The sequence below is a fragment of the Somniosus microcephalus genome, chromosome 2 (genome assembly GCF_052327205.1).
Source record: "Somniosus microcephalus isolate GS21.2 chromosome 2, FLI_Smic_1.0, whole genome shotgun sequence".
Classification (NCBI taxonomy): Eukaryota; Metazoa; Chordata; class Chondrichthyes; order Squaliformes; family Somniosidae; genus Somniosus; species Somniosus microcephalus.
In genome coordinates this window covers 382,519,000-382,545,845 of record NC_140988.1, presented here as the reverse complement: position 1 = coordinate 382,545,845, position 26,846 = coordinate 382,519,000, and the positions used below count along the sequence as shown (strand labels likewise).

The 26,846-nt window shown below is 52.6% G+C and overlaps 1 protein-coding gene across 2 annotated transcripts in view; it reads right to left on the bottom strand.

Moving 5' to 3' along the window:
* The window catches only part of LOC147123797 (V-type proton ATPase subunit B, brain isoform-like), a 265,836-nt gene extending 247,152 nt beyond the window's left edge, over positions 1 to 18,684 (bottom strand). The window contains exon 1 of one of the 2 annotated variants that reach the window (XM_085976134.1): positions 18,359 to 18,684. In XM_085976134.1, coding sequence (XP_085832260.1) covers positions 18,359 to 18,467 — 109 coding nt within the window. In that variant the 5' untranslated portion in view covers positions 18,468 to 18,684. The remainder of the gene's footprint in view (positions 1 to 18,358) is intronic. The other variant, XM_085976125.1, reaches the window with a different exon arrangement.
* Between the last annotated feature and the right edge of the window lie 8,162 nt (positions 18,685 to 26,846).

Genomic DNA, 26,846 nt, shown 5'->3' with positions numbered 1-26,846 from the left:
TACCCTGTAACACACTCCCAGCTCCCTGCTACCCTGTAACACACTCCCAGCTCCCTGTTACACTGTAACACACTCCCAGCTCCCTGTTACCCTGTAACACACTACCAGCTCCCTGTTATCCTGTAACACACGCCCAGCTCGCTGTTACTCCTCGCTCCCTGTTACCCTGTAACACACGCCCAGCTCCCTGTTACCCTGTAACACACTCCCAGCTCCCTGTTACCCTGTAACACACTCCCAGCTCCCTGTTACCTTGTAACACACTCCCAGCTCCCTGTTACCGTGTGACACACTCCCAGCTCCCTGTTACCTTGTAACACACTCGCAGCTCGCTGTTACCCTGTAACACACTCCCAGCTCCCTGTTACCCTGTAACACACTCCCAGCGCCCTGTTACCCTGTAACACACTCGCAGCTCCCTGTTACCCTGTGACACACTCCCAGCTCCCTGTTACCCTGTAACACACTCCCAGCTCCTTTCACCTGTAACACACTCCCAGCTCCCTGTTACCCTGTGACACACTCCCAGCTCCCTGTTACCCTGTAACACAGTCCCAGCGCCCTGTTCCCCTGTAACACATTCCCAGCTCCCTGTTACCCTGTGACACACTCCCAGCTCCCTGTTACCCTGTAACACACTCCCAGCTCCTTTAACCTGTAACACGCGCCCAGCTCCCAGTTACCCTGTAACACACACCCAGCTCCCTGTCTCTTCCAGCTCCCTGTTGCCCTGTAACACACTCCCAGCTCCCTGTTACCCTGTAACACTCTCCCAACTCTCTGTTACCCTGTAACACACTCCCAGCTCCCTGTTACCCTGTAACACGCTCCCAGCTTCATGTTACCCTGTAACAAACTACCAGCTCCCTGCTCCCTGTAACACACTGCTTGCTCCCTGTTACACTATAACACACTCCCAGCTCCCTGTTAACACTCTCCCAGCTCCCTGTTACCCTGTAACACTGTCCGAGCTCCCTGTTATATTGTAACACATTCCCAGTAACCTGTTACCCTTTAACACACTCCCAGCTCCCTGTTTCCCTCTAACACACCCCCAGCTCCGTGTTACTGTGAAACACACTCCCAGCTCCCTGTTAACCTGTAACACACTCCCAGCACCCTGTTACCCTGTAAAACTCTCCCAGTTCGATGTTACCCTGTAACACACGCCCCGCTCCCTCTTACCCTGTAACACACTCCCAGCTCTCTGTTACCCTGTAATAAACTCCCAGCTCCCTGTTACCCTGTAACACACTCCCAGCTCCCGGTTACCCTGTAACACACTCCCAGCTCCCTGTTACCCTGTAACACTCTCCCAGCTCCCGGTTACCCTGTAACACACTCCCAGCTCCCTCTTACCCTGTAACACACGCCCAGCTCGCTGTTACTCCTCGCTCCCTGTTTCCCTGCAACACACTCCCAGCTCCCTGTTACCCTGTAACACACTCCCATCTCCCTGTTACCCTGTGACACACTCCCAGCTCCCTGTTTCCCTGTAACACGCTCCCAGCTCCCTGTTACCTTGTAACACACTCCCAGCTCCCTGTTACCCTGTGACACACTCCCAGTTCCCTGTTACCCTGTAACACACTCCCTGCTCCGTTACCCTGTAACACACGCCCAGCTCCCTGTTCCCCTGTAACACACTCCCAGCTCCCTGTTACCCTGTAACACACTCCCAGCTCCCTGTCTCTCCCAGCTCCCTGTTACCCTGTAACACACTCCCAGCTCCCTGTTACCCTGTAACACACTCCCACCTCCCTTTTACCCTGTGACACTCTCCCAGCTCCCTGTTACCCTGTAACACACTCCCAGCACCCTGTTACCCTGTAACACACTCCCACGTCCCTGTTACCCTGTGACACACTCCCAGCTCCCTGTTACCCTGTAACACACTCCCAGCTCCCTGTTACCCTGTAACACAATCCCAGCTCCCTGTTACCCTGTAACACACTCCCAGCTTCCTGTTACCCTGTAACACACTCCCACGTCCCTGTTACCCTGTAACACACTCCCAGCTCCCTGTTACCCTGTGACACAGTCCCAGCTCCCTGTTACCCTGTAACACACTCCCAGCTCCTTTAACCTGTAACACACGCCCAGCTCCCAGTTACCCTGTAACACATACCCAGCTCCATGTCTCTCCCAGCTCCCTGTTGCCCTGTAACACACTCCCAGCTCCCTGTTACCCTGTAACACTCTCCCAACTCTCTGTTACCCTGTAACACACTCCCAGCTCCCTGTTACCCTATAACACACTCCCAGCTCCCTGTTACCTGTAACACACTCGCAGCTCCCTGTTACCCTGTAACACACTCCCAGCTCTCTGTTACCTTGTAACACACTCCCAGCTCCCTGTTACCCTGTAAGAAACTCCCAGCTCCCTTTTGCCCTGTAACACACTCCCAGCTCCCTGTTATCCTGTAACACACTCCCCGCTCCCTGTTACCCTGCAAGAAACTCCCAGCTCCCTGTTGCCCTGTAACACACTCCCCGCTCCCTGTTACCCTGTAACACTCTCCCAGCTCTCTGTTACCCTGTAACACACTCGCAGCTCCCTGTTACCCTGTAACACATTCCCAGCTCACTGTTACCCTGTAACACTCTCCCGGCTCCCTGTTGCCCTGTAACACATTTCCAGCTCCCTGTTACCCTGTGACACACTCCCAGCTCCCTGTTACCCTGTAACAAACTCCCAGCTTCCTGTTACCCTGTAACACACTCCCAGCTCCCTGTTACCCTGTGACACACTCCCAGCTCCCTGTTACCCTGTAACACACTCCCAGCTCCCTCTTACCCTGTAACACAATCCCAGCTCCCTGTTATCCTGTAACACACTCCCAGCTCCCTGTTACCCTGTAACACACTCCCAGCTCCCTGTAACCCTGTGACACACTCCCAGCTTCCTGTTACCCTGTAACACACTCCCAGCTCCGTTACCCTGTAACAAACTCCCAGCTCCCTGTTACCCTGTAACACACTCCCAGCTCCCTGTTACCCTGTAACACACTCCCAGCTTCCTGTTACCCTGTAACAAACTCCCAGCTCCCTGTTACCCTGTAACACACTCCCAGCTCCCTGTTACCCTGTAACACACTCCCAGCTCCCTGTTACCCTGTAACACTCTCCCAGCTCTCTGTTACCCTGTAACACTCTCCCAGCTCCCTGTTACCCTGTAACAAACTCCCAGCTCCCTGTTACCCTGTAACACACTCCCAGCTCCCTGTTACCCTGTAACACACTCCCAGCTCCCTGTTACCCTGTAACACTCTCCCAGCTCCCTGTTACCCTGTAACAAACTCCCAGCTCCGTTACCCTGTAACACACTCCCAGTTCCCTGTTACCCTGTGACACACTCCCAGCTCCCTGTTACCCTGTGACACACTCCCAGCTCCCTGTTACCCTGTAACAAACTCCCAGCTCCGTTACCCTGTAACACACTCCCAGCTCCCTGTTACCCTGTGACACACTCCCAGCTCCCTGTTACCCTGTAACACACTCCCAGTTCCCTGTTACCCTGTAACACACTCCCAGCTCCCTGTTACCCTGTAACACACTCCCAGTTCCCTGTTACCCTGTAACACACTCCCAGTTCCCTGTTACCCTGTAACACACTCCCAGTTCCCTGTTACCCTGTAACACACTCCCAGCTCCCTGTTACCCTGTAACACACTCCCAGCTCCCTGTTACCCTGTGACACACTCCCAGCTCCCTGTTACCCTGTAAGACGCTCCCAGCTCCCTGTTACCCTGTGACACACTCCCAGCTCCCTGTTACCCTGTAACACACTCCCAGCTCCCTGTTACCCTGTAACACACTCCCAGCTCCCTCTTAACCTGTAATGCACTCCCAGCTCCCTGTTACCCTGTAACACACTCCCAGCTCCCTGTTACCCTGTAACACACTCCCAGCTCCCTGTCTCTCCCAGCTCCCTGTTGCCCTGTAACACACTCCCAGCTCCCTGTTAACCTGTAACACTCTCCCAACTCCCTGTTACCCTGTAACACACTCCCAGCTCCCTCTTACCCTGTAGCACTTTCCCAGCTCCATGTTACCCTGTAACACACTCCCAGCGCCCTGTTATCCTGTAACACACTCCCAGCTCCCTGTTACCCTGTGACATACTCACATCTTCCTGTTAACCTGGAACAGACGCCCAGCTCCCTGTTACCCTGTGACACACTCCCAGCTCCCTGTTACCCTGTAACACACTTCCAGCTCCCTGTTAACCTGTAACACATTCCCAGCACCCTGTTACCGTGCAAGACACTCCCAGCTCCCTGTTACCCTGTAACACACTCCCTGCTCCCTGTTACCGAGTAACACACGCCCAGCTCCCTGTTACCCTGTAACACACTCCCCGCTCCCTGTTACCCTGTAACACACTCCCAGCTCTCTGTTACCCTGTAACACACTCCCAGCTCCCTGTTACCCTGTAACACACTCCCAGCTCTCTGTTACCCTGCAACACACTCCCAGCTCCCTGTTACCCTGTAACACACTCCTAGCTCCCTGTTACCCTGTAACACACTCCTAGCTCCCTGTTACCCTGTAACACACTCCCCGCTCCCTGTTACCCTTTAACACACTCCCAGCTCTCTGTTACCCTGTAACACACTCCCAGCTCCCTGTTACCCTGTAACACACTCCTAGCTCCCTGTTACCCTGTAACACACTCCCCGCTCCCTGTTACCCTTTAACACACTCCCAGCTCTCTGTTACCCTGTAACACACTCCCAGCTCCCGGTTACCCTGTAACACACTCCCAGCTCCAGTTACCCTGTAACACACTCCCAGCTCCCTCTTAACCTGTAATGCACTCCCAGCTCCCTGTTAGCTTGTAACACACTCCCAGCTCCCTGTTACCCTGTAAAACACACCCAGCTCCCTGTTACCCTGAAACGCACACCCAGCTCCCTGTTACCCTGTGACACACTCCCAGCTCCCTGTTAGCTTGTAACACAGTCCCAGCTCCCTGTTACCCTGTGACACACTCCCAGCTCCCTGTTACCCTGTAACACACACCCAGCTCCCTGTTACCCTGTAACACACTCCCAGCTCCCTGTTACCCTGTAACACACACCCAGCTCCCTGTTACCCTGTAACACACTCCCAGCTCCCTGTTACCCTGTAACACACTCCCAGCTCCCTGTTACCCTGTAACACACACCCAGCTCCCTGTTACCCTGTAACACACTCCCAGCTCCCTGTTTCCCTGTAACACACTCCCAGCTCCCTCTTAACCTGTAATGCACTCCCAGCTCCCTGTTACCTTTTAGCACACTCCCAGCTCCCTGTTACCCTGTAACACACTCCCAGCTCCCTGTTACCCTGTAACACACTCCCAGCTCCCTGTCTCTCCCAGCTCCCTGTTGCCCTGTAACACTCTCCCAACTCTCTGTTACCCTGTAACACACTCCTAGCTCCCTGTTACCCTGTAACACACTCCCAGCTCCCTCTTACCCTGTAGCACTTTCCCAGCTCCATGTTACCCTGTAACACACTCCCAGCGCCCTGTTATCCTGTAACACACTCCCAGCTCCCTGTTACCCTGTGACATACTCATATCTCCCTGTTAACCTGGAACAGACGCCCAGCTCCCTGTTACCCTGTGACACACTCCCTGTTCCCTGTTACCCTGTAACACACTTCCAGATCCCTGTTAACCTGTAACACATTCCCAGCACCCTGTTACCGTGCAAGACACTCCCAGCTCCCTCTTACCCTGTAACACACGCCCAGCTCCCTATTACCCTGTAACACACTCCCCGCTCCCTGTTACCCTGTAACACACGCCCAGCTCCCTATTACCCTGTAACACACTCCCCGCTCCCTGTTACCCTGTAACACACTCCCAGCTCCCTGTTACCCTGTAACACACTCCCAGCTCCCTGTTACCCTGTAACACACTCCCAGCTCTCTGTTACCGTGTAACACACTCCCAGCTCCCTGTTACCCTGTAACACACTCCCAGCTCTCTGTTACCCTGCAACACACTCCCAGCTCCCTGTTACCCTGTAACATACTCCTAGCTCCCTGTTACCTGTAACACACTCCTAGCTCCCTGTTACCCTGTAACACACTCCCCGCTCCCTGTTACCCTGTAACACACTCCCAGCTCTCTGTTACCCTGTAACACACTCCCAGCTCCCTGTTACCCTGTAACACACTCCCAGCTCCCTCTTACCCTGTAACACACTACCAGCTCCCTGTTATCCTGTAACACACGCCCAGCTCCCTGTTACTCCTCGCTCCCTGTTACCCTGTAACACGCTCCCAGCTCCCTGTTACCCTGTAACACACTCCCAGCTCCCTGTTACCCTGTAACACACTGCCCGCTCCCTCTGTAACTCGCTCCCAGCTCCCTGTTAATGCTGTAACACACTCCCCGCTCCCTGTTACCCTGTAACACTCTCCCAGCTCCCTGTTGCCCTGTAACACACTCCCAGCTCCCTGTTACCCTGTAACACACTCCCCGCTCCCTCTCCCAGCTCCTTGTTACCCTGTAACACACTCCCAGCTCCCTGTTACCCTGTGACACACTCCCAGCTCCCTGTAACACACTCCCAGCTCCCTGTTACCCTGTAACACACTCCCAGCTCCCTGTTACCCCGTAACACTCTCCCAGCTCCCTGTTACCCTGTTACACACTCCCAGCTCCCTGTCTCTCCCAGCTCCCTGTTGCCCTGTAACACACTCCCAGCTCCCTGTTACCCTGTAACACACTCCCAGCTCCCTGTTACCCTGTACCACTCTCCCAGCTCACTGTTACCCAGCTCCCTGTTACCCTGTAACACACTTCCAGCTCCCTGTTACCCTGTAACACACTCCCAGCTCCCTGCTACCCTGTAACACACTCCCAGCTCCCTGTTACCCTGTAACACACTCCCAGCTCCCTGTTACCCTGTAACACACTACCAGCTCCCTGTTATCCTGTAACACACGCCCAGCTCGCTGTTACTCCTCGCTCCCTGTTACCCTGTAACACACGCCCAGCTCCCTGTTACCCTGTAACACACTCCCAGCTCCCTGTTACCCTGTAACACACTCCCAGCTCCCTGTTACCTTGTAACACACTCCCAGCTCCCTGTTACCCTGTGACACACTCCCAGCTCCCTGTTACCTTGTAACACACTCGCAGCTCGCTGTTACCCTGTAACACACTCCCAGCTCCCTGTTACCCTGTAACACACGCCCAGCTCCCACCCAGCTCCCTGTTACCCTGTAACACACTCCCAGCTCCCTGTTACCCTGTAACACACTCCCCGCTCCCTGTTAACCTGTAACACACTCCCAGTGCCCTGATAGCTTGTAACACACTCCCAATGGCCTGATACCCTGTAACACACTCCCAGCTCCCTGTAAACCTGTAACACACTCCCACCTCCCTATTTCCCTGTAACACACTCCCAGCTCCCTGTTACCCTGTAACACACTCACAGCTCCCCGTCAACCCTGTAACACACTCGCAGCTCCCTGTTACCCCGTAACACACTCCTGTAGTGTATGTAACCTGTACCACCTTAAGAGGATACCTTAAGGTTATGGACTACTTTTTGATGGCTCCTTTACATTGTAGTACCGGTGGTGTCCACACCGGTATATAAACCCTACGGAGCAAAGTGTATCCCAGTTCAGCCCTGACCCTCAATCACTAAAGACCTGTTTACTTACTTCTGTAGTCTGTGTCCTGTTATTCAGTATAACTGCAATTGAAAACACAGACTCAACAGTGGCAACGAGTCTGATCTTACCTTGCGGCAGTTTTGCATCAAAGGAAGCTTCGTCCTCAGACACGGACGTCGAAAAAGGGCATCCGCCCTCAACATCCTGCATCGCACGGGAGGCCATCAGAGACCCGGGTTGGTTTGCTGACCACGAAGTCAAGCATCAGTGAGCATCCCTTCTACGACAGCGGCGGGTAAGCCCGATCAAGCGGCACGGGGGGGAAAGTCGGCCGAGTTGTCAGTGGGAGAAGGGGAGGGAAAACGACGAAAAGGGCGGAGAACACGACCGCAGCCGGTGTCAGGGGCTGGACTGCAATCGGGCAGAGACGCACAGCAGCCAGAAAAGCGTTTATGGCCACAAGGACCGCGAGAGCGGCGGGGGAACAAGAGCAGCAACGCAGGAGAAAATAAAGGACCACTGGGGGGCGTGGACGGCAACAGCGCGGGAATCGCCATTTTGAGTCGGCGGGGGAAGAAGACAAGCGCGGGAAAAGCCGCCAAGCGCGGGAAAAGCCGCCATTTTGAAAAAAAGTAAAATAAAGAAATAATAATAATATCCAAGCGGGAAGGAGAAACTCAGCAAGGATGCCAAAAACGGGTAACATCACCGCTTTTGATAACGATGTGGAAGATTGGGCCACTTATGTGGAACGCATCGAAGTTTACTGTACAACGAATGAGGTACCGGATGATAAGAAAGCACTAACCCTATTAAACTCAATGGGTGCGAAGACGTACGGGTTATTAAGGAACCTTGTAACACCAGACAAACCGGTAGGGAAGAGTTTTGCGGATATTGTTACTATCCTGCAGGAGCATTTAAATCCACGCCGCTGCTGATAGCGGAATGATTTAAATTCTACAGAAGAATTCAACTTAAAGAAGAAAGCAACGCTGAATTCCTAACAGAACTGTGCAAGTTATCAAAGTACTGCCAGTTCAGAACAGGACTAGCAGACGCACTGAGAGATAAGTTTGTGTGTGGGCTCCTAAGGGAAGGAACCCAGAAGCGACTGCTAGAGAAAAAGGACCTTATGCTGGACAAAGCTTTCAGCATTGCAGCATCCCACGAGGCAGCAGCACGAGGCACTGCAGAGATACAGCAAAGGCCATTGGAATTCAGCACCAATGAAATGGCATTGGGCACAGTAAAGTGCTATCGTTGTGGAAGGACAACGCATGACCAGAACCAGTGCTGGTTCAAAGATAAAGAATGCAGGCAATGTGGCAAACTTGGTCACATAGCGAGAGTATGCCGGTCAGGAAAGAAGACCAGCAGCAAAAAGTCACCGCAAGAGAAGTACAAAAAAGTACACAAGGTGACAGAGAACAGTTCGGATGAATAGAAGACGGATTCAGACTCCAGCAGTAAGCAACTGGGTTGTCTGAAAATACATAATGTGGGTAACACAGCAGACCACCAAACTATCTGGGTCATGCTTCGGATAGCAGGAGTCCAAGTGAAGATGGAATTGGACACTGGGTCGGCATTAACGGTCATGAATAAGCAAGATTACAAAAGGTTATTCTCGCACATTCCCCTGAGGGATACGGAGATTGTATTGAAAACATACACGGGGCAAATAGTATACCCCAGAGGAAAGATAAAAGTAAACGTGGTCTACAATGGTGAAGAAAGTCAGAAAATGGACTTGTATGTGTTACCTGATGGAGGTCCGCCACGACTGGGACGGGAATGGATCCGGAGAATAAATGTGGACTGGCATTCCATACAAGCACTGACTGTAGATGCCTGTAAGGAGGACGACGTCAAACCTAAACGACTGTCCAAAATCTTAGACGATGCTAAGGAGGTGTTCCAACAGGGACTTGGAACACTGAAAGGAATTACGGCAACCATCAAGGTTGAAGAACATGCAAACCCAAAATTTTTCAAAGCCAGACCGGTGCCCTATGCGATACGACCTGCTGTGGAAGCAGAGCTGGAAGGGCTAGAATGTTCAGGGGTACTGTCCAAGGTGGACTGGAGCGAATGGGCTACACCCATTGTTCCTGTCATGAAGCGTTCGTTGAGCAACAAGCCGGGGGAACCTGGCAAGGTTCGCATCTGTGGCGATTTCAAGATCACTGTTAATCCGGGTCTTCACACGGTGCAATATCCACTTCCGCGGATTGAAGATATCTTCGCTTCGCTGTCTGGTGGGAAACACTTCACTAAGATAGACCTGGCGCAGGCGTACCTACAGATGGAAGTTGATGAAGCGTCACGTCAGTATCTCACGATCAACATGCATAAGGGCTTATATTGGTATAATAGACTGGTTTTTGGAGTGGCATCGGCTCCAGCGATTTGGCAAAGGGCCATGGAGCAGGTATTGCAGGGAATTCCAGGCACACAATGCTACCTGGATGACATCCTGATTACAGGAGATAACGATAACGATCACCTCGCGAATTTGGAGCAGGTGCTCATCAGATTGAAAGAATATGGGCTCAGAGTTAATCGCCAGAAATGCGAGTTCTTTCAAAAGCGAATTTCGTACTGCGGCCACGTCATTGACCGGGAGGGGCTCCATAAGTCACCTGACAAGATCGAAGCTGTTGTAAAAGCTCCTGCACCGGAAAATGTATCCCAGTTGAGGTCGTTCCTCGGGTTGGTTAACTATTACCATAAGTTTCTTCCAAATTTATCCACGGTGTTACACCCGCTAAACACTCTTTTGCAAATGGGAATACCATGGAAGTGGAGCGATGATTGTAAGCGGGCTTTTCAAAAGAGCAAAGCACTGATCACCTCTAAGGAAGTGTTGGCTCACTTTAACCCAGCGCTGCCTATTCGCTTAGCTTGTGATGCTTCTCCATATGGTATCGGGGCAGTGCTCTCACATAAGTTTCCAGATGGCAGCACGGTGGCATAGTGGTTAGCACTGTTGTCTCACAGCGCCAGAGACCCGGGTTCGAATCCGGCCTCGGGCGACTGTCTGTGTGGAGTTTGCACATTCTCCCCGTGTTTGCGTGGGTTTTCTCCGGGTGCTCCGGTTTCCTCCCACAGTCCAAAGATGTGTGGGTTAGGTTGATTGGCTATGATAAATTGACCCTTAGTGTTAGGGAGATTAAATACGTGGGGTTACAGGGATAGGGTGGGATATGTGTTGGTGTAGGGGTTACGGGGATCGGGTGGGATATGTGTCGATGCAGGCTCGATGGGCCGAAATGGCCTCTATCTGCACTGTGGGGATTCTGTGATGGCTCGGAAAGGCCAGTCGCTTTCGCATCCAGATCATTGACCTCCGCTGAGCGCAACTATGCTCAGATAGATGGGGAGGCTCTCAGCCTCGTGTGGGGAGTTAAGAAATTTAACCATTACCTGCAAGGCCAAAAGTTTACGCTGCTGACAGATCACCAGCCGTTGGTTTCCATTTTCAACCCTAAGAAGGGTGTTCCGGCAATGATGGCGCACAGGCTTCAGAGATGGTCCCTTTTCCTATGGGCACATCAATATGATATTGAATTCAAAGGTACAAAGCAACATGGTAATGCTGATGGGCTGTCGCGCCTGCCACTACCTACAGCGGAAGAGGCACCGGCAGTTGACCCTGTAGAGATATTTCACTCGACCATCATCGAATGCTTACCAGTCACCAATGCGGGTATTTAGAGAGAGACCCGAAATGACCCGACACTGTCTCGGGTGTACGACTTGACAGTGAAGGGATGGCCAGCACATGGCGAACCACTGTTACCAGCATTCTCAGCCAGACGAGAACAGCTGTCCGTATGTCAAGGAACATTGATGTATGGAACAAGGGTGATTATTCCTCCGAAATTAAGAGAGAGAGTTCTGAAAGAATTGCATGAAGGTCTTCTGGGGGGAGTCAAGATGAAAAGCCTTGCTAGGGCTTATGTGTGGTGGCCAGGTATCGACAAACAAATAAAGGATCTGACTAAAAGCTGCTCAGGGTGCCAAAAAGTTCAAAATGCACCTCCAATTGCACCGCTGCATCCGTGGGAATGGCCTTCAGCCCCATGGCAACGTGTGCATATCGACTTTGCAGGTCCATCCATGGATTCCATGTTTTTGATAGCAGTAGACGCACATTCTAAATGGCCAGAAGTGATTAAGATGTCGACCACTACCTCTGAGAAGACGATCGCAGTTCTAAGAACCATATTTGCAAGGAATGGGTTGCCGGAGCAAATATGTTCAGACAACAGACCACAGTTCGTGTCAGAAGAATTCCAGAAATTCATGAAAAAGAATGGGGTGAAACACTATACATCTGCCCCATATCATCCAGCTACAAATGGGTTGGCCGAGAGATTTGTACAAACGTTCAAAAAGGCGATAAAGGCCATGAGTGAAGACCATATTCCACTACAACACAAGGTGGACAATTTCCTGATGGCGTATCGAAACGCCACGCATGCAGTGACAAATCAAAGCCCTGTCATAATGTTCTATAACAGAAGGTTGCGGTCCCGGTTGGATTTGTTAAAACCCAATGTGCGAAGGGAAGTCGAAAACAAGCAATTCCAGCATGTAAATAACAAGGCCACTCGTAGTTTCGAAATAGGACAACCAGTGTTGGCCAGGGACTATAGGGATGATAAATGGCAACCTGGAACAATTCGTGCACGACAAGGACCCTTGATGTACACGGTAGACGTTGGAGAGAACGTAATACGACGTCATGCTGACCAACTTGTGGAATCGAGAACAAGGGTCGACCCCATGTCTACGGCAGAGACACCAGTTGAAGAACTTATTGAGCCTGTAGCATCTACCTCAGACTCGAACATACCTGATGATGTTCAATCCATAGGAGATCAAGTGGATGAGTAACCCCAGCAACGAGAACCAGAGACCCCTGAAAGGTGTTATCCGGCCCGGATCAGGAGGCCTCTTCAGAGACTGAATCTTTGAACAGTTTTGTGTGAAAATTGTAAATATGTTATCCATGTAATGTTTAATTTGGGGTGTACCCTGTTAAGCTAAAAGGGGAGGAATTGTAGTGTATGTAACCTGTTCCAACTTAAGAGGATACCTTAAGGTGATGGACTATTTTTGATGGCTCCTGTACATTGTAGTACCGGTGGTGACCACACCGGTATATAAACCCTGCGGAGCAAAGTGTATCCCAGTTCAGCCCTGACCCTCAATCACTAAAGACCTGTTTTCTTACTTCTGTAGTCTGTGTCCTGTTATTCAGTATAACTGCAATTGAAAACACAGACTCAACAACTCCCAGCTCCCTTTTAACCTGTAACACATTCCCAGCTCCCTGTTACCCTGTAACACACTCCCAGCTCCCTGTTACCCTGTAACACACTCCCAGCTCCCTGTTAACCTGTAACACACGCCCAGCTCGCTGTTACCCTGTAACACACTCCCAGCTCCCTGTTAACATGTAACACACTCCCAGCTACCTGTTAACCTGTAACACACTCCCAGCTCCCTGTTAGCTTGTAACACACTCCCAGCTCCCTGTTACCCTGTAACACACTCCCAGCTCCCTGTTACCCTGTAACACACTCCCAGCTCCCTGTTACCCTGTAACACACTCCCAGCTCCATTATCCTGTAACACGCTCCCAGCTCCCTGTTACCCTGTAACACACTCACATCTCCCTGTTACCCTGTAACAGATGCCCAGCTCCCTGTTACCCTGTAACACACTCCCAGCTCCCTGTTACCCTGTAACACATTCCCAGCTCCCTGTTACCCTGTAACACACTCCCAGCTCCCTGTTACCCTGTAACAAACTCCCAGCTCCCTGTTACCCTGTAACGCACTCCCAGCTCCCTGTTACCCTGTAACAAACTCCCAGCTCCCTGTTACCCTGTAACGCACTCCCAGCTCCCTGTTACCCTGTAACACACTCCCAGCTCCCTGTTACCCTGTAACACATTCCCAGCTCCCTGTTACCCTGAAACACACTCCCAGCTCCCTGTTACCCAGTAACAAACTCCCAGCTCCCTGTTACCCTGTAACGCACTCCCAGCTCCCTGTTACCCTGTAACACACTCCCAGCTCCCTGTTACCCTGTAACACATTCCCAGCTCCCTGTTACCCTGTAACACACTCCCAGCTCCCTGTTACCCTGTAACACACTCCCAGCTCCCTGTTACCCTGTAACACACTCCCAGCTCCCTGTTACCCTGTAACACATTCCCAGCTCCCTGTTACCCTGTAACACACTCCCAGCTCCCTGTTACCCTGTAACACACTCCCAGCTCCCTGTTACCCTGTAACACATTCCCAGCTCCCTGTTACCCTGTAACACACTCCCAGCTCCCTCTTACCCTGTAACACACGCCCAGCTCCTTGTTACCGTGTAACACTCTCCCAGCTCCCTGATACCCTGTGGCTCACTCCCAGCTCTCTGTTATCCTGACATACTCTCCCAGCTCCCTGTTACACTGTAACACAATCGCAGCTCACTGTTAACCTGTAACACATTCCCAGCTCCCTGTTACCCTGTAACACACTCCCAGCTCCCTGTTACCCTGTAACACACTCCCTGCTCCCTGTTACCCTGGAACACACTCCCAGCTCCCTGTTACCCTGTAACACACTCCCAGCTCCCTGTTACCCTGTAACACAATCCCAGCTCCCTGTTACCCTGTAACACACTCCCAGCTCCCTGTTACCCTGTAACACTCTCCCAGCTCCCTGTTACCCTGTAACACACTCCCAGTGCCCTGTTACCCTGTAACACACTCCCAGCTCCCTGTTGCCCTGTAACACACTCCCAGCTCCCTGTTACCCTGTAACACACTCCCAGCTCCCTGTTACCCTGTAACACACTCCCAGCTCCCTCTTACCCTGTAACACACTCCCAGCTCCCTGTTACCCTGTAACCCACTCCGAGCTCCCTGTTACCCGGAAACACACTCCCAGCTCCCTGTTACCCTGTGACACACTCCCAGTGCCCTGTTACCCTGTAACACACTCCCAGCTCCCTGTTATCCTGTAACCCACTCCGAGCTCCCTGTTACCCTGTAACACACTCCCAGCTCCCTGTTACCCTGTGACACACTCCCAGTGCCCTGTTACCCTGTAACACACTCCCAGCTCCCTGTTACCCTGTAACACACTCCCACCTCCCCGTTACCCTGTAACACTCTCCCAGCTCCCTGTTACCCTGTAACACACTGCCAGCTCTCTGTTACCCTGTAACACACTCTCAGCTCTCTGTTACCCTGTAACACACTCCCAGCTCCCTGTTACCCTGTAACACACTCCCAGCTCCCTGTTACCCTGTAACACACTCCCAGCTCTCTGTTACCCTGTAACACACTCCCAGCTCTCTGTTACCCTGTAACACACTCCCAGCTCTCTGTTACCCTGTAACACGCTCCCAGCTCCCTGTTACCCTGTAACACACTCCCAGCTCCCTGTTACCCTGTAACACACTCCCAGCTCCCTGTTACCCTGTAATGCACTCCCAGCTCCCTGTTACCCTGTAACACACTCCCAGCTCCCTGTTATCCTGTAACCCACTCCGAGCTCCCTGTTACCCTGTAACACACTCCCAGCTCCCTGTTACCCTGTAACACACTCCCAGCTCCCCGTTACCCTGTAACACACTCCCAGCTCCCTGTTACCCTGTAACACACTGCCAGCTCTCTGTTACCCTGTAACACACTCTCAGCTCTCTGTTACCCTGTAACACACTCCCAGCTCCCTGTTACCCTGTAACACACTCCCAGCTCCCTGTTACCCTGTAACACACTCCCAGCTCTCTGTTACCCTGTAACACACTCCCAGCTCTCTGTTACCCTGTAACACACTCCCAGCTCTCTGTTACCCTGTAACACGCTCCCAGCTCCCTGTTACCCTGTAACACACTCCCAGCTCCCTGTTACCCTGTAACACACTCCCAGCTCCCTGTTACCCTGTAACGCACTCCCAGCTCCCTGTTACCCTGTAACGCACTCCCAGCTCCCTGTTACCCTGTAACGCACTCCCAGCTCCCTGTTACCCTGTAACGCACTCCCAGCTCCCTGTTACCCTGTAACACACTCCCAGCTCACTGTTACCCTGTAACACACTCCCAGCTCCCTGTTACCCTGTACCACACTCCCAGCTCACTGTTACCCTGTAACGCACTCCCAGCTCCCATTTACCCTGTATCATACTCCCAGCTCCCTGTTACCCTGTAACACACTCCCAGCTCCCTCTTACCCTGTAACACACTCCCAGCTCCCTGTTACCCTGTAACACTCTCCCAGCTCCCTGTTATCCTGTAACCCACTCCGAGCTCCCTGTTACCCTGTAACACACTCCCAGCTCCCTGTTACCCTGTAACACACTCCCAGTGCCCTGTTACCCTGTAACACACTCCCAGCTCCCTGTTACCCTGTAACACACTCCCAGCTCCCTGTTACCCTGTAACACACTGCCAGCTCCCTGTTACCCTGTAACACACTCCCAGTGCCCTGTTACCCTGTAACACACTCCCAGTGCCCTGTTACCCTGTAACACACTCCCAGCTCCCTGTTACCCTGTAACACACTCCCAGCTCCCTGTTACCCAGTAACACACTCCCAGCTCTCTGTTACCCTGTAACACACTCCCAGCTCTCTGTTACCCTGTAACACACTCCCAGCTCTCTGTTACCCTGTAACACGCTCCCAGCTCCCTGTTACCCTGTAACACACTCCCAGCTCCCTGTTACCCTGTAACGCACTCCCAGCTCCCTGTTACCCTGTAACACACTCCCAGCTCCCTGTTACCCTGTAACGCACTCCCAGCTCCCTGTTACCCTGTAACACACTCCCGACTCCCCGTTACCCTGTAACACACTCCCAGCTCCCTGTTACGCTGTACCACACTCCCAGCTCACTGTTACCCTGTAACACACTCCCAGCTCCCATTTACCCTGTATCATACTCCCAGCTCCCTGTTACCCTGTAACACACTCCCAAGCTCCCTGTTACCCTGTAACACACTCCCAGCTCCCTGTTACCCTGTAACACACTCCCAGCTCCCTATTACCCTGTAACACACTCCCTGCTCCCTGTTGCCCTGTAACACTCTCCCAGCTACCCGTTACCCTGTAACACATTCCCAGCTCCCTGTTACCCTGTAACACACTCCCAGCTCCCTGTTATCCTGTAACACACTCCCAGCTCCCTGTTACCCTGTAACACACTCCCAGCTCCCTGTTACCCTGTAACACACTCCCAGCTCCCTGTTACCCTGTAACACACTCCCAGCTCCCTGTTACCCTGTAACACGCTCCCAGCTCCCTGTTACCCTGTAACACACTCCCAGCTCCCTGTTACCCTGTAACACACTCCCAGCTCCCTGTTACCCTGTAACACGCTCCCAGCTCCCTGTTACCCTGTAACACAATCCCAGCTCCCTGTTGCCCTGTAACACACTCCCAGCTCCCTGTTACACTGTAACACACTCCCAGCTCCCTGTTACCCTGTAACACACTCCCAGCTCCCTGTTACCCTGTAACACACTCCCAGCTCCCTGTTACCCTGTAACACTCTCCCAGCTCCCTGTTATCCTGTAACCCACTCCGAGCTCCCTGTTACCCTGTAACACACTCCCAGCTCCCTGTTATCCTGTAACACGCTCCCAGCTCCCTGTTAGCCTGTAACACACTCCCAGCTCCCTGTTACCCTGTAACACACTCCCAGTGCCCTGTTACCCTGTAACACACTCCCAGCTCTCTGTTACCCTGTAACACACTCTCAGCTCTCTGTTACCCTGTAACACACTCCCAGCTCCCTGTTACCCTGTAACACACTCCCAGCTCTCTGTTACCCTGTAACACACTCTCAGCTCTCTGTTACCCTGTAACACGCTCCCAGCTCCCTGTTACCCAGTAACACACTCCGAGCTCTCTGTTACCCTGTAACACGCTCCCAGCTCCCTGTTACCCTGTAACACACTCCCAGCTCCCTCTTACCCTGTAACACACTCCCAGCGCCCTGTTACCCTGTAACACACTCTCAGCTCTCTGTTACCCTGTAACACACTCCCAGCTCCCTGTTACCCTGTAACACGCTCCCAGCTCCCTGTTACCCTGTAACACACTCCCAGCTCCCTGTTACCCTGTAACACACTCCCAGCTCCCTGTTACCCTGTAACGCACTCCCAGCTCCCTGTTACCCTGTAACACACTCCCAGCTCCCTGTTACCCTGTAACGCACTCCCAGCTCCCTGTTACCCTGTAACACACTCCCAGCTCACTGTTACCCTGTAACACACTCCCAGCTCCCTGTTACCCTGTAACACACTCCCGACTCCCTGTTACCCTGTAACACACTCCCAGCTCCCTGTTACCCTGTACCACACTCCCAGCTCACTGTTACCCTGTAACACACTCCCAGCTCCCTCTTACCCTGTATCATACTCCCAGCTCCCTGTTACCCTGTAACACACTCCCAGCTCCCTGTTACCCTGTACCACACTCCCAGCTCCCTGTTACCCTGTACCACACTCCCAGCTCCCTGTTACCCTGTAACACACTCCCAGCTCCAACACACTCCCAGCTCACTGTTACCCTGTAACACACTCCCAGCTCCAACACACTCCCAGCTCCGTTACCCTGTAACACACACCCAGCGCCCTGTCATAAGGTTGCAGAGATCCCAGAGATTGGGATGTATGCACAGGTTGTTGTTCTTCCCTCTGTCTATGGTACTTACTGATCCTGGGCTGGGAGATGTAATCCCGGCTCACTGCGCACACGTGCTCCCTGGCTGCAGTTAGCTCTCCCTGCCGTTCGTTCTTCCTAATTTGCACCTTGCTTGCCATGCTCGTGGAGAGAGGGGGTCTCCTGATTCTGCTGAGCTTGGCTGAAGCCCGACTTTAACAGCGGTGTCTGCGCTCTGTCTGGGCCGGGCTCCTCCAGCTTGTGGCTGTGTTGTCGAGGAGCTCGGTTCTGTCTCTGAGACGCTGCATGTGTTTACTGTAAGCACCGAGGCAGGGACTCTGCTCTCTACTGTAAACCTTGATCTTAATCAGGGCTGGGGAGGACTGCATTCTCCCAGCGTCTAGGTCAGGCAAGGTTGCTCTTCCCTTTCTCTGCCAGACGTCAGCTCAGCGCTCCTGAAGGTGTTGACTCCTTGCTGGCCTGTGGTTTCCTGGCTACAGCTCCCCACCCACACTCAGACCGACCCTCCAGAGTGTGTCTGAGACTGTCTGGGGGCTCCGGCAACAAGCTTAAAGGAAGAGAGTGGGGAAGGTGTTGAACAAACAGCGGAATGGGATGAACTGCAATGTTTGTTCTCTTGTTTGTGACACTCGGCAGCAAGTGTTAGTGGGCAAATTGACCATGGGAGGCATCGTGGCTGAGCTCACTTTTCTCCCTGGTCTATGGCCACACAAGGTGTTTTAAGGTAACGATCAGCACCAGGAACTCCCTGGCTGATCATCCCTCCTCCCTAATCCACGCACTCTAAGCCCGATTATAAATTGCCAAGCCCACTACCCTAGCTTGAGATCCACTAACTCAATGCAGACCAGGACTCGGACCCAGGGCTGTACAGCTTAGCCCCACTCATATAGCCCCCTGCGGTGAGTTGGCAGGGTGGGGGTGGGAACTTATTAGCAGCTAGCCCCCATCTTCCACCCTCCGTAAATTGAGGTCATCCAAAACTCTGCTGCCCCGTATCCTGTCTCGCACCAAGTCCCGTTCACCCATCACCCCTGTGCTCGCTGCCCCGTATCCTGTCTCGCACCCAGTCCCGTTCACCCATCACCCCCTGTGCTCACTGCCCCGTGTCCTAACTCACACCCAGTCCCGTTCACCCATCACCCCCTGTGCTCGCTGCCCCGTATCCTGTCTCGCACCCAGTCCCGTTCACCCACCACCCCTATGCTCGCTGCCCCGTATCCTGTCTCGCACCCAGTCCCGTTCACCCATCACCCCCTGTGCTCGCGCCCCGTGTCCTAACTTACACCCAGTCCCGTTCGCCCATCACCCCCTGTGCTCGCTGCCCCGTGTCCTAACTCACACCCAGTCCCGTTCACCCATCACCCCCTGTGCTCGCTGCCCCATGTCCTAACTCACACCCTGTCCCGTTCACCCATCACCCCCTGTGCTCGCGCCCCATGTCCTAACTTACACCCAGTCCCGTTCACCCATCACCCCCTGTTCTCGCTGCCCCATGTCCTAACTCACACCCTGTCCCGTTCAACCATCACCCCCTGTGCTCACTGCCCCGTGTCCTAACTCGCACCCAGTCCCGTTCACCCATCACCCCCTGTGCTCACTGCCCCGTGTCCTAACTCACACCCAGTCCCGTTCACCCATCACCCCCTGTGCTCACTGCCCCGTGTCCTAACTCACACCCAGTCCCATTCACCCATCACCCCCTGTGCTCACTGCCCGTGTCCAAACTCGCACCAAGTCCCGTTCACCCATCACCCCCTGTGCTCACTGCCCCGTATCCTGTCTCGCACCAAGTCCCGTTCACCCATCACCCCCGTGCTCGCTGACCTACATTGACTCCCGGTCCAGTAACAATTCAATTTTAAAACTCTTATCCTTGTTTTGAAATCCTTCCATGGCCTCTCCCCGCCCTATCTCTGTAATCTCCTCCAGCCCCACAAACCCCCCCGAGATCTCCGCATTCCTCCAATTCTGGCCTCTTGAGCATCCCCCGATTTTAATCACTCCACCAGTGGTGGCCGTGCCTTCAGCTGCCGAGGCCCTAAGCTCTGGAATTCCCTGCCTGAACCTCTCCACCTCTCTCTCTTCCTTTAAGATGTTCCTTAAAACCTACTGCTTTGGCCAAGCTTTTGGTCACCTGCCCTAATTTATCCTCATGTGGCTCGCTGTCAAATTTTGTCTGATGATCGCTCCTGTGAAGCGCCCTGGGACGTTTTACTGCGATAAAGGCACTATATAAATGCAAGTTGGTGTTGTTGCTGTTGTAGTTGAGGACTGGTTACAGTGGGGATAGGCAAACTCCCAGTGACAGGGATGCAGTCTCCAGGAGTGACAGTGGGTATAGCAGTGAGGGAGACTGCAGGAATCGCGGGAGCAGCTGGATTGGGGGTTACTGCAGGGATGGGCTGCAAACCCAGGCCCGTTGTCCTGCCCGGAGGTGCCCGTCGGCCAGGTGTCGGGTGAGGCCTTTAATGTGAAGCCCGCCCCTGTTGAATAGCCTGGCACCATTCAGCATCCGGGGTTCACGCATGAAGCATGGGCACGTGTGTGAGGGTAGCACAGAGTGCAAACTCCGGTGTGTGTGGTGGGGGGAGAGGGTGCAGCGTGGGGGGTTATAAGAACACTGACAGTCGTGGAGGGCAGAAGGATCAAACGCCTTTTTTGAAAATCCCCCGTAAGTCGTAGCCCCAAGACCACCTCTCCTTGGCTGCAGCCTCGCGGGATTCCAGGGGATCGGTGAGGCGTGACCCAGAGAGTGTGCAGGTATGCAGACATCTAGCAAGGCACTTGGCAACATTGACAGAAGCTCTCGGAAACCTCTCCCAATGTTAAACCAGCTGCTGTACAATTCCTTGCTTCATGCCTCAGTTCCCCAAGCCCCTAGGAAGAGATTTAATATTAACTAGACGTTCACCATTGCTTGCCCAGGACGGTTGGGTCGGTGCGTGGCTGGTGTGGGCAGGAATGGTAACAATTACAGTCAGAATTGTTAATAGAAGAGTGGTGAGATCGTGGAACTCGCTACCACAGGGAGTGGTTGAGGCGAATAGCAGAGATGCATTTAAAGGGAAGCTGGATAAACACATGAGGGAGAAAGGAATAGAAGGGTTATGCTGATAGGGTGAGATGAAGAGGGGTGGGAGGAGGCTCGTGTGGAGCATAAACACCGGCACGGAGCAGTGGGCCGAATGGCCTGTTTCGTTGCTGGAGACTCGATGTAATTCCATGTAAGAAGGATGATCCAGTTCTCCGTCTTTCTGGGTTGTTTACATAGGAACATAAGAACAGGAGGAGGCCATTCAGCCCCTCGAGCCTGTTACACAGGAACAGGAGGTGGCCATTCAGCCCCTCGAGCCTGTTACACAGGAACAGGAGGAGGCCATTCAGCCCCTCGAGCCTGTTACACAGGAACAGGAGGAGGCCATTCAGCCCCTCGAGCCTGTTACACAGGAACAGGAGGAGGCCATTCAGCCCCTCGAGCCTGTTACACAGGAACAGGAGGAGGCCATTCAGCCCCTCGAGCCTGTTACACAGGAACAGGAGGAGGCCATTCAGCCCCTCGAGCCTGTTACACAGGAACAGGAGGAGGCCATTCAGCCCCTCGAGCCTGTTACACAGGAACAGGAGGAGGCCATTCAGCCCCTCGAGTCTGTTACACAGGAACAGGAGGAGGCCATTCAGCCCCTCGAGCCTGTTACACAGGAACAGGAGGAGGCCATTCAGCCCCTCGAGCCTGTTACACAGGAATAGGAGGAGGCCATTCAGCCCCTTGAGCCTGTTACACAGGAACATGAGGAGGCCATTCAGCCCTTCAAGTCTGTTACACAGGAACAGGAGGAGGCCATTCAGCCCCTCGAGCCTGTTACACAGGAACAGGAGGAGGCCATTCAGCCCCTCGAGCCTGTTATACAGGAACAGGAGGAGGCCATTCAGACCTTCGAGCCTGTTACACAGGAACAGCAGGAGGCCATTCAGCCCCTCGAACCTGTTCTGCCATTCAGTGAGATCATGGCTGATCTGTACCTGAACTCCACTTACCCGCCTTTGCCCCGTATCCTTTTATACACTTGGCTGGCAAAAATCTATCAATCTGAGATTTAGAATGATTAATTTTGCTAGCATCTGCTGCTTTTTGTGGGGGAGAGTGCCACATTTCTACCGTCACTTCTCTCCTGAATGGTTTGGCTCTGATTTTAAGGTTATGTCCCCTTGTTCCAGACTTCCCCACCAGCAAAAGAGGTTTCTCTCTCTATAGAAACATAGAAAAATAGGAGCAGGATTCGGCCATTTGGCCCTTCGAGCCTGCTCCGCCATTCAATATGCTCATGGCTGATCCTCTATCTCAATACCAGATTCCCTCTCTCTCCCCATACCCCTTGATGGCTTTTGTGTCAAGAAATCTATCTATCTCCTTCTTAATTATATTCAGTGATTTGGCCTCCACTGCCTTCTGTGGTAGAGAATTTCACAGGTTCACCACCCTCTGAGTGAAGAAATTTCTCCTCATCTCAGTCCTAAAATGTCCTACCCCGTATCCTGAGACTGTCCTATCAATTGATCTACCCTATCAATCCCTTTCAAAATCCTAAAAACCTCAATCAAGTCACCCCTGAACCTTCTATATTCCAGGGAACACAAGCCTAGTTTATGTAAGCAAAACACTGCGGATGCTGGAAATCCGAAATAACAACAGAAAATGCTGGAAAAACTCAGCAGGCCAGGGCAACATCCGTGGAGAGAGAAACAGAGTCAATGTTACGGGTCGAAACCCTTCGTCAGAACTGAGAAAAAAAGGGCAGGAAATTAAAAGATTAAAAGGCAGTTTGGGGGCTGGGAAATGGAGGAGGGGATGAAAGAAGAGACAAAATGTTTGTGCCTTTTCCTTTTGTCTCTCTCTCCCACATGGCAGCTGTCTCTCACTCTGCCAACGCATTTCACACTTCATCGAGAGCCATTGTCTGTTTCTTTACCTGTCCTATTACCATCTCGTCTCGCCTTGAATATCTCTTAATGTCTCTTCTCTCATCCCCTCCCCCATTTCCCAGCCCCTGAACTGCCTTTTAATCTTTTCATTTCCTGCCTTATCTCTCAGTTCTGACGAAGGGTTTCGACCAGAAACATTGACTCTGTTTCTCTCTCCACGGATGTTGCCGGGCCTGCTGAGTTTTTCCAGCGTTTTCTGTTGTTATTCCTAGTTTATGTAATCTCTCCTCATAACCTAACCCCTGGAGCCCTGGTAACATTCTGCACGGAGGCTCGGGGGGACAGGGGGCCCTGTGGTGCATCGCTGGCAGATCTCCCAATGGTTGTGCAGTGGTTATGTTGCTGGAATAGTAATCCAGAGGTTTGGGACTAATAATCCAGAGAACGCGAGTTCAGAATCCCACCGTGGGCAGTTTGAGAATTTGAATTCTGTTTAAAAATAAATCTGGAAATAAAAAGCTGGTCGCAGTAAAAGTGACCATGAAACTGTCAGATTGTTGTAAAAACCCATCTTGGTTCACTAATGTCCATTAGGGAAGGAAATCTACCGCCCTAACCCGGTCTGGCCTATATGTGACTCCAGACCCACACCAGCGTGGTTGAGTCTTAGCTGCCCTCTAAGAAACCGTTCAGTTGCATGAAACCTGATTGAAGAGGAAGGCCCACCACCACCACCACCTTCTCAGGGCAACTAGGCATGGGCCATAAATGCCGGGCCTTGCCAGCGACGCCCGCAGCCCCAGAATTAATTTTCAAAAAGAGCTGAAATTTGAAGGGGAATTTATTGCTGCCGAGATTCCATCTCATCCACACTTTTCAGTCAAACCTCGGTATAGTGGGGAGAGAGTGTGTTCAGCACACAACCCCCACCCACGTCACAAGGGAAACATCTGGGGGGTAGTGGGCAGCCCCTGGGATTCCACCCTCGGGAGACCTCGGCCACATTCTGGCCTGAGTTGAGACCTGCTCCTCTTTCAGATGCTGATTGACTGTTTCCAGAACATTCCGCTGTTTATTTTAAGAACATAAGAATTAGGAGCAGGAGTCGACCATACGGCCCCTCGAGCCTGCTCCGCCATTCAATAAGGTCATGGCTGATCATCGACCTCAACTCCACTTTCCTGCCCGATCCCCATATCCCTTGATTCCCAGAGAGTCCAAAAATCTATCGATCTCAGCCTTGAATATACTCAACGGGCGGGATTTTGCCAGCCCTGGGGAGGCGGGTTTGGAGGCCGGACTGCCAGGAAAATGGCAGAATTTGGGGGCGGGTGCCCAACCCACCTCCATGCCATCTTGCCAGGGGGCGGGTAGCCGACCCGTGCCAGGTCCCACCTCCTCGAGGCGGGAAGGGGATTAATGCCAATTAACTGCCTGTTAACAGGTCGTTAACAGGCAGTTTTTTGGCTGATCCCTATTTTGAGCCCTGAAGTGTGGGCTTCCCGACGGCTCCGAACCTCGCCAGAGTCAGCGAGGCGGGCCGTCGGTCTGCGGGAGTCGGAGGGGCCGAGATGTCCGGTGTGCAGGTGAGTGATGGGTGCATGTGTGCAGAGCTAAGTGTGTGAGGTGTGTGTGAAGTGTTTTAATAAGTTTTACTTACCTTTACTTCTTTACTTCTTCCTGCAGGCTTCCTCCCTTCAGGTCTCGGGAGTCCCTCAGCTCACCGGCGCAGAAAGCAGAATGGCCGCTGAACTGTCAAAAGCTGCAGCCTTCTGCTTTCTGGTCAGGAAGGCTTTCTAATTGAGTCTTGAGTAAAGACACAACTTAGAAGACAGATTGTCAGTGATTGACAACTTCACAGAGCTGTCAAACTATGACATTTCATCTGTCAAAAGCTCTTGACAGATGAAACGACACTCGCTGGCGTCACCTGTAACTGGCTTTCCCTTATTTGGCCTGCTGAGCCCACTGGGCGGGCTTAACAAGGTCAATCAAGGGAAAATACCGCGGGTTGGCCACAAGTCAATGGAGGCGGGACTAAAACCCAACAAGTGGGAGTCCCGCCTCCAAAAGCTCCCCATCGACAAAATCCAGCCCATTGACTCAGTATTCACAGCCCTCTGGGGCAGAGAGTTCCAAAGATTCTAGAAGTGGCAGTGATTTGGTTAACAGAAGACCAAGGGTGAAGTTTCCAGTCACTCTTCGAGGGCTGGAAATGACGAACCTCTCTGATAATGTTTAATGGACCAGGTTTAAACTCTGTTCTAAAAAGTTAACTATCGTAAAAAATTCCCATCAGTACAAAGTCCAGTCAGATCGCAGTCGGCCCTCAAACTGTTCCCTGGTGGAAGGGTTCAAACTCCAGGGGTTACGAGTCCAAGTGAAGGAATTAGGCAGAATCAAGGAAGGAGGGGGAACTTTTATACCCGAAGCCAAATCATAGAATCATAAAATCATAGAAATTTACGGCACAGAAGGAGGCCACTCGGCCCATCGTGTCCGTGCCGGCCGACAAAGAGCTCTCCAGCCTAATCCCACTTTCCAGCCCTTGGTCCGTAGCCCTGCAGGTTTCAAGTGAATATCCAAGTACTTTTTAAATGTGATGAGGGTTTCTGCCTCTACCACCCTTTCAGGCAGTGAGTTCCAGACCCCCACCACCCCCTGGGTGAAAACATTTCTCATCAACTCCCCTCTAATCCTTCTACCAATTACTTTAAATCTATGCCCCCTGGTTATTGACCCCTCTGCTAAGGGAAATAGGTCCTTCCTATCCACTCTATCTAGGCCCCTCATAATTCTATACACCTCAATTAAGTCTCCCCTCAGCCTCATCCGTTCCAAAGAAAACAACCCCAGCCTATCCAATCGTTCCTCGAGGCTAAAATTCTCCAGTCCTGGCAACATCCTCATAAATCTCCTCTGCACCCCCTCTCGTGCAATCACATCTTTCCTGTAATGTGGTGACCAGGACTGCACGCAGTACTCTAGCTGAGGCCTAACTAGTGTTTTATACAGTTGAAGCATAACCTCCCTGCTCTTATATTCTAGGTCTCGGCTAATGAAGGCAAGTATCCCGTATGCCTTCTTACCCGCCTTATCTACCTGTCCTGCTACCTTCAGAGATCTGTGGACATGCACTCCAACATCCCTCTGTTCCTCTACTCTTCTCAGTACCCTACCATTTATAGTGTATTCCCTTTCCTTGTTAGCCCTCCCCAAATGCATTACCTCACACTTCTCCGGATTGAATTCCATTTGCAACTTTCCTTCCCACCTGACCAGTCCATTGATATCTTCCTGCAGTCTGCAGCTTTCTTCTTCAAATCAAGTGTGTACCATCTACAAGATGCACTGCAGCAACTCGCCAAGGCTTCTTCGGCAGCACCTCCCAAACCCAAGACCTCTTCCACCTAGAAGGACAAGGGCAGCAGGTGCATGGGAACACCACCACCTCCAAGTTCCCCTTTAAGTCACACACCATCCTGATTTGGAAATATATCGCCGATCTTTCATCGTCGCTGGGTCAAAATCCTGGAACTCCCTCCCTAACAGCACTGTGGGAGCACCTTCACCACATGGACTGCAGCAGTTCAAGA